This window comes from Sus scrofa, chromosome 7, assembly GCF_000003025.6.
Source record: "Sus scrofa isolate TJ Tabasco breed Duroc chromosome 7, Sscrofa11.1, whole genome shotgun sequence".
NCBI lineage: Eukaryota > Metazoa > Chordata > Mammalia > Artiodactyla > Suidae > Sus > Sus scrofa.
This window is the reverse complement of record NC_010449.5, coordinates 5201013-5209460: the sequence shown is the minus strand read 5'-3', so window position 1 is coordinate 5209460 and position 8448 is coordinate 5201013. Positions and strand designations below refer to the sequence as shown.

Here is an 8448-nt window from a genome sequence, read left to right as displayed (position 1 = left end):
CGGCAGCACAGACACCGAACAGCACGACAGACGAAGGCACTTGCAGGCCGCCCGGCTCGCACCGGGCTGTGGGTCCCACACGAGACCGACCTTCCTGGGAACGAGCTCCGGACAGAGGGCGTTTTCCCCTGATCCCCGTTACCTGTAAAATCTACCTTTGAGAAACTACTGAATCCACGGATACTTGAGCCAAGGAGACTTTTACTTTTTTAAGATGATTGTCCCTGTTTACTCACTAATGCCACAGATGGGGGATCAAAAGCAAAACCAATTTGGTGGGTTGTTTCTTTTTTGACGGGGGGCGGGGGGGGCAGAGGGGAACCTTTCCAAGTTATCTTGCTGAGGTCACCAGACGTCATGCCACTGGCCTTCACACTCCCTCGGCTTCCTACAGAGCGGCGGTGGCACCCGTGACATTTACTGTGTAAGTTACACAAGCAGGGTCCTTCAGATCCTCCTGGGCGGCGGGGCCCCAGCCGGCTCGGGGTGGTGCCGGCTCTCCTCCCGCTGCCGCTGCGCTTCCGTGCGGGCTTTAAGGCAGGTGTCATCCGGGAAACCAGAGCAGGGCGTGTCCCCAGCAGCCTGTTCCGAGTTAGTGGCATCCACAAGCTCTTACGACCATATTCCTGTACTTTTTCAGGATGACGTTGGAGTTGTCATCAAAGTAAAGAACCGAGATGGCGTTGAGCTTCGTGGGCGCGCAGCACGGCTTGGGGACATACTCAGGATTCATCAGGTGAACCTGTCCCGAAAACGGGGGGAGGGAAAGGGTCGCTTGGAAACCATAGCGGGTCTGGGCCGACTCCCCCCCCCGCCCCGGTAGGGGAACCGCGCTCACCAGGGTCTGCACGATGGCGTGGTTGGTGGCGTTCATGTGCGCGTTGAGAGGGAAGGAGCACTCCCCGTCACAGTAATTGGCCGCGTAGCCCTTGGGTGCGATGATCCAGTCCTTAACGCAGAGCCAAAGGCAGCAACAGAAAAAGGGGTTAACACACATGCCTGGCATCACCTGTGCCCTCTGTAAACCTCTGGGGAGGTGGCGCTCACCCTGGACAGCGAAGGAGACACACGTGGGATGGCAAGGTCACAGTCGAGGGCAAAGCTCGGGTGTGAGCCTGGGCTGACCCTGGAGCCGCCCCCTCCCACAGGCCCCCCGACAGCCCTCACCTGCGCCCGTGGCCTGGAGGCCCGCGGGGGGGCCGGCTCCAGGCACTTGGACCAGAGGAGCCACTGCAGGGGCCCTGTCGCCAGGATGCCACCTGCACACAGTGGAAACGATCATCTGCCCTGTCACCTGGAATTTGCCTCTTAGGAGCTGGCTCTCAGGTCGGGGGCAAAACATCCATGCTCTTCCAGTTGGGGTGAGCCAGTGAAGGTGACATTGCTTCAGCTTTTCCAGCCCTTTCTTGGAACACAGTGAGCATGGGTTTAGATGCCCAAGAAATACAGGCCCTGTGGACCCTGACAGGAGGGACTAATACTGGGAAATGAGCTATTGCTTTGGCGGGGCAAGGAGCGTGGCCACCTGGGCCTCCCTGGAAAGGTGCCAGGGGCTTCATGCCCGAGTCAGGGGCCGTCCCACCACCTCCTTGAAGAGCCATGCACCCGGACAGGCTCCTGGGTACCTGCACAGCCCTGAAGCTCAAAGTCTCTGATGGCTGCCACCACGGAGCTGAGAAGAGACTGCTGAGTGGGGAGTTCCCGTCGTGGCTCAGTGGTTAACAAACCCGACTAGCATCCTTGAGGACACGGATGAGATCCCTGGCCCCACTCAGTGGGTTAAGGATCAGCATTGCCATGAGCTGTGGTGTAGGTCGCAGACACCACTTGGATCCTGCATTGCTGTGGGGTAGGCCTGCAGCTGCAGCTCAGATCCAACCCCTAGCCTGGGAACCTCCATCTGTGGCAGGTGCAGCCCTAGAAAGACCAAAAAAGGGACTGCTGAGGGTCCCTTGCCGCCCCGAGGACCCACCTGCCAGCCCAGGTCCTGGAAGCTGACGTAGAGCTCGTGCTTCCTGCAGGCCGTCTTCAGCTCACTGCTGTTATAATCTGCTGGGTGACAAGAGGCACCATAACTCATGTACCCGGACAGCTCGCCACCCGCCAGGTGCTGTGCCGGGCTCAGGAGGCGGTGCCCAGGCCCCGTCAGGTACACACACACACGCACACACACACAATTCCTGATTCAGAGGGGCTCCTTTCGACCACAGATGTTTGCTGTGACCCCGGGGGTGTGCATGACCTAGAAAGGGGGCGGACCAAGGTGCCTGAACCACTCCCCTGCCCCCTCCTGGGTCGTGGCTCAGAGGACATCACAGACACACCTGAAGACAAACGCACCAGGCAGGATCCTCTCGTGTCAAATGGGGCCCATCCTGAAGCTGCACGGGGACTGTGAGGACAGCGGCTGGGCCAGGACCGCCTCCTGAAGGGAGCCCAGCCCGCTGCACTCAGGCAATGACCCAGGACCGGATGCCAAGGCCCAGGAGCACCTGCTGAGGTGCACACAGCCGCCCTGAGTCGGAACCTGCCAGCCCGGCTTCATCAACCTCATCACCCGCTGGCAGGAGTGGGGCCCGGGAAGCAGCTTCTGCGCGACATGCCCCTGCGAGGAGCCCCAGCACACGGAAGATGCGTTCGACGAGGCTGGATGTGTTACCGAGTCGGAGAGAACCACGGGGGCATCTAAGAGGAGGGCAGTTGGGCCGCCTCGAAGGGAACTGAGCCCCTGACCACGGGCAGCTGTTCCCACCCCAGGTGGTGGTCGGGACTGCTCTGGACCGTAGGGCCCCTTGTTGGTGTCAGAACCAGGCAGGGACAGTTTCTGCTGGGTGGAACCAAGACGGTGCAGGAAAGGGCCACTGCCACCTTCACCCATAGTCCCGCTGTCTGTGAACCTGCTCATCAGACTCACTGCTTCACAACGAACCTTCTCCACAAGAGCAGCCGTTTCTCCCAGAGCTGGACACGGGCATTTTTGTTGTTAAGAATAGTTCGGGGACAGGAAGTTCCCATCATGGTGCAGTGGTTAACAAATCTGACTAGGAACCATGAGGTCGCGGGTTCGATCCCTGGCCTTGCTCAGGGGGTTAAGGATCCGGCATTGCCATGAGCTGTGGTGTAGGTCGCAGACATGGCTCGGATCCCGTGTTGCTGTGGCTGTGGTGTTGGCCGGCGGCTACAGCTCTGATTGGACCCCTAGCCTGGGAACCTCCATATGCCATGGGTGTGGCCCTAGAAAAAGAAAAAAAAAAGAATACTTTGGGGCCAGAGGGAGGAAAGGGAGGAATTTGACGCGCCCGTTTTTCTTCCTACGGATGCTTGAGGCCTCACTTACGCTTCCTCGTCAAGTGCTGGCAAAAGATGGATGCGTATCTGTGAAGGTCAATGCCCCAGACATAGCACCTGCTGCGCAGGGGTTGTCGGGTTTAGTCGGCAACACATTGTTTTGGGTTTTTTTTTGGGGGGGGGGAGGTTGACATGCTGCAGAAAACATCCCTCCCACCCTTGATGTTTGTTTAGATGAGTGGTCTGGAGAGGGCAGTGGCAGCTGATCCCGTTCAGTGTAACGGGAAGGTGCCCACCTCAGTGGGTAAAGGAAAGCAACACAGCTTTGTCCACGCGGGTTCCTCGGTTGAGGGCAGAGAGTCTAAGAGACACACATACATACACACACGCACAGTGACAGAACCACGCCGGACACAGCCATTCCCTAGGGCACAGACTTTGCACTGCCTCCCTGGTCGCCTGTGTCCAGCTCCCAAGTGTCACTGGGGGTGTGAGCCCCGTCCCAGATTCAATGAATCAGAATCTCTGGAGGCGGGTCCACTGCTGCCCAGGCACGTGCACAGACACTGAACTTGAGATGCTGCCCTTGAGCACAAGGCCAGAACCCAGCAGACAGCTCCGCCCGTTCACACGCAAAGCCCGTCTTCAGGCACCAGGACGCCCTGGGCACCCCGGGGTGTGTCTGCAGTGATGCCCTTGGTGCCCAGAGAAAGTTTCAAGGCTTTTTCAAACTTGAACCCAGAAGGTAAAAGCGGGCTCTCCAGTCACTCCAGGTAATTCTTTGGAGGGCAAGCGCTCAGTGACCAGCTGGGATTCTAGCCCAGCCAGACCAGGTGGGTTTGGGCAAAACAAAACAAACAAAAAACAAACACCCCAACAGTGAAATGACCAGGTGACCAAATCTAACAAACATCAAAGCCCCTAGGACTAATTCCCTCCCTAACCAGAAGAAGGAAGCACCCCGGGCTCGTCTCACCAGATGGTCAAGCTTCAAATACATCGGGAAGACATCAGTCCCCTTCACGGCAGGCTTCCCACCCCCTCTTAAAAACTGCTTCTGTAGAGAGACCTCCAGACAGGACCGGTTGAAAAAAACCCCAGTCCTTCTTCTCTTCTCCAAATGAACATTTTGACATTTGCACGGCGGTTTTAAATGGAGATCTAAATTGGTTTTGTCTCGGAGTCCCCGCTGTGGCACAGTGGGTTAAGGATCTGGCTTGTCTCTCTGGTGGTGTGGATGCGATCCCTGGCCTGGGAGCTTCCATATGCCATGGATGCGACCAAAACAGAGAAAACAAAATCAATGGGTTTCGTCTCATGGTGGGGTGTGGGGGGACCATCGCGCAGTAAGACCAGGGGCGCGACGAAGCAGGAAGGAGAGAGAGAAGGTGAGACGAGCCACGGCCGACCTGCCGGGTTGCTCCCCTAAACGAAGGTCCTGCAACCGGAACGCGCATCACTCTGTCCTGGGAGAGGCACCGGGACCGTGACTGTGGGGCAGAGAAGGTGCAAAGAACAGATGGGGGGGAGGGGGGGCTGCGGGGCGAAGCCCGTTCCTTATTCGTCTGTATCCTTCCAGTCCTTTGCTGAGTGGGCCGTGCCCTGTTGACCATTAACCCAGTGATTCAGAGACACACAGAAGGGTCACATCCATTCCCAACAGCCGAACTGGTAGCCAGTATGTCCCAGTCTCCCCCTGAGACTGGTGACAAGAGGCTGAGGTGGTCTGATCAACCATTCACCCTGGAAGAGGCCCAGGTACCACGGATGGTTCTGGAATCACTCCCCACGCCTCAGGCGTGTCATCCTGGGTACACCTGGAGGCGTTGGGAGGCCGAGCCGTCCAAGGTACGTTTTCTCGGAGTCCAGCTGATGGGCGGGAGGGTGTGGTGACCAAGCCCCTTGTCCTGGCATGTCACACGGCACCAAGGTCCCACGTCTGAGAGGGGCCACTCGGAGGCTGGTGGTTAGGGTCCGGGTGTCAGCAGGGCCAATGCCCAGGCTCTCGCTGTACCAGCTCTCGGCTGACCCCTTCCCCGTCCTCACTCCTGCCTTTCTGCCCCCGCCCTTCTCATCCCCCTCCCCCTCCAGGGCCTGGGCCACGTGCACGCCCCAAGCAGGCAGTCTCCCCGGTTCTGGCCAGGAGCCCTGACACCCAGGCTCATGGGTGACAGCCTGCCCTGAGCTCCTCTCCTGGGGGTGGCCTGAGGTGGGGGTTTACCTAGAGAAGAAACAAGTGGAGGCCTGGTGGCCCCTTGGCACAGGGTGAGCTGCCATCTGGGTGGCACCTCCTCACGGCAGCCCGTCCCCAGGCAGGGTCCTGTGCAGCAGCACCTGCTCTGCCCTGGCATGAGGTCACATCCCACGGCCCCAGGGTCCTCCTGAGGAGCCAGACACACGGTAAAGCATGAAGGAGCCACGTGAGGGGAGCTTGGGCCCAGCACCGGCTGTGGGTGAAGCTGAGCCCCACCTACAGTGACATGCGGGCTGCCCTGGAGCCTGGGGCTGGGACAGTCACACGGGAGGCGGGGGCCTGCACGAGAGGGAAGGGCACGGTGGGCTCCCACCACGCCCATCACCACACACCCGGCCCCGGGGTCTGGGCACCCGGCCTGTCTTCTCCAGAAGCAGAGAGACAAAGAGGAGACACGTGGCAAAGGGAAAAGGCAGGAGAGAGACAGAGTCAGGGCGGCCGAGGAAACCAGGGGGACAGGAGGCGAGGCAGGAGCAGGCAGGGGGCCACCCGGCATGGGGAGCTGACCACCCGCGCCCCCAGGTCACGCCAGCTGCGGGCCCCATGCTCAGCTTGGAAAACACTAGACCAGCAGGAGCTGGGAACAGGGCAGGCTGTCCACACGCCCAGCTTTGCTTAGCTCAGGCTTCTGAGGCTTCCCAGAGGAGACCTGATTTCTAGAGGGCACAACTGGCTGCCCTGATTTGCCGGCCCCCGAGAATGACGAGGGGGCACAGAGAGCAGCCGTGAAAAGCACACCTGTCTTCGCCGCCTGGCTGTTCTTCCCTGAGTCCAGCCCGATCCACTGCCTTGTCCCAAACCGGCCTCTGGCTCCCACGTCCCCACGGGATCAACACAGCCGCTGCGATCCTGCCGGAGGGGGCCCTGCTCCTCTGCCTCTGACGCCGCACCCCCTGCCTCCTCTGGGACCCCACTGAGACCTGATTCTGATACCCAAGACTCTCCGAGTGTAGGGGAGGTGGAAACAGCCAGATTTTCAGTCTCGATTTTGTTTGCCACCGGATGGTTAGCGCAAGAGGCGACAGTGAGGTCCTTTTGTGGCTCCAGGATTTCCAGACCTCATGAGGCTTCACTTAATCTGGGCTTTGGTCTCTGCTCAGCCTTCGTCTTGGTGATAAAGGAATATGGAGCTGACTATCTTAAAAGCAGGCAGAGGCTTCCCTATGGGCCTAACACCCCCTGCACCCCATCTACCTCGTTCCTGGTTCCCTCCCAGACCACCCCCTGCCCCCGTGCCTTCCTGCCAGTTAGCAGTAGTTGGTGAATTCCTGCAGCACCTGTTTACGCCTCGTTATTATTCAGCATCACTGGTCATGAACACATTCACAGGGGATGGGGTAGGGGTCGGCTTTTACTCAGCTTCGCTCCTTGATAACGCTTCTCCTGAAGGGGCTTGACGGCAAACCAGAGTCAAATATTTTAATTACGGAGTTTGAAACAATTCTAACTTTCCAGTCACTCCTGCCGTGCCTCGCTCCACAGCTGGGCAGAATTAAGTCCTGATTTCACATAGAAAGCCCCGGACAAGCCTCTGCCTCCCAAGGGAGACATCTGGAAGCCAAGCGACAGGCCCTAAAATGTTCATTTAGGATCAGAATGACAAATGACGACTCCCAATGCCTTTGAAGAAGGAGCAACAGCTACTTCACAGCCCTGACCACTCGTCCCGAGCCCTGGGTGACTGTGGGATGTCAGAGCAGTCATGCACCTGCCAGCAATGAAAAGGCCAAGCAAACCTTGATGTGTGAGAATAAGACTCCCCCTCTGTGGACTGAAATTCCCTGAAATCTACAGCAAAAGAGATGAGAGCCTTAATAAAGGACCCTCGCTGCTGTTTCGCAAGTGCTGAACTCAGGCTCCTTTTCTTATGCCAGAAGCACAGTGAGGGGTCCCGACTGGAAGTTTAAGGAATAGAAGACGTGAACTAGCAACAAGAAGGCCCGTGGTGTATTTACGTGTTGAAAAGATGCACCTTTTCTCCCAGGATCGGGTGGGTTGGCAAAGGAAGGAAGAAGAACTTAAGAGATGCTCATGGGTAGCACTGAAATCAACATTCTCAGGGACAGAGGGGGGTCTCGAGAAGTTGCTGATTCATAGGCTGTCGGCAGAGCTGAGTATCAGCAACGTGAACATCAAGGGCCAAAGAGGCCCAAAGCCCAGCTCATCCGATCTTAACATGAACGATAAAAAGTGGCAGAAAATGTTTCTAAACCCTTCACCTCCCCAAAGAGCAATTCTACGTCACTGTATTGGCAGCCAGTTGGTAGATGTGGCAGAAAATCTCAGATTCACCAGCTGGGCGGAAATCACTTCTGTCCCACCCCAAAGATGTCTGGGAAAGATGGGGGCAACCTAGCTAGAGCGGTGTCTAGAATCACCCCACGGAGCCGCCCTCGAGGCCACTTGGTCAGGTGGTGTCACAGTCCCCCAGGAGACGATGCCATGGGCCCCAAGAGAAGATACGATGAAAGAGGGGGGATGACTGCAAGTAGAAAGAGGCCGCCCAGAAGCCACAGGCAGGGTGCCAGAGGGGGCTGTGGGCTGGTCACCGCAAAGGCTGAAAAGAATCGCCAGAGTCACTGGACTCCCCAGCGGGCTGCACAGCACGGCTTGAACCGGGACAATGGATGATACTGTTCAGATGACATCCAAGGCCACCAGAGGAGGGCAAGTCAGCCACCATCCATCACCATCCATCACGCCCGGAGCGGACAGCGGCAGAGGTGCCAAGGCAAGTGAAACGCAACCAGGGAGACGTCGGTCCAAACCACTGTTCGGTGCGTGTTTGCAAGATCCAGCTTGAAGGCCAAGGACAGACGGGGAAGGAGAAGGCGCCGGGCGGTGGGGTCAGCCTCTCGGCCTTTCCCTCGCTGGCGGCTGGTCCTGCCCTCTCCAGCCTCGGCAGC

The 8448-nt window shown here is 58.3% G+C and overlaps 1 protein-coding gene across 1 annotated transcript in view; it reads right to left on the bottom strand.

The window, feature by feature from the left end:
- Window positions 593-8448, bottom strand: part of BMP6 (bone morphogenetic protein 6) — a 150052-nt gene continuing 142196 nt past the window's right edge. The window contains 3 exon segments of the mRNA NM_001168001.1: window positions 593-742; window positions 839-949; window positions 1973-2049. Coding sequence (NP_001161473.1) covers window positions 593-742; window positions 839-949; window positions 1973-2049 — 338 coding nt within the window.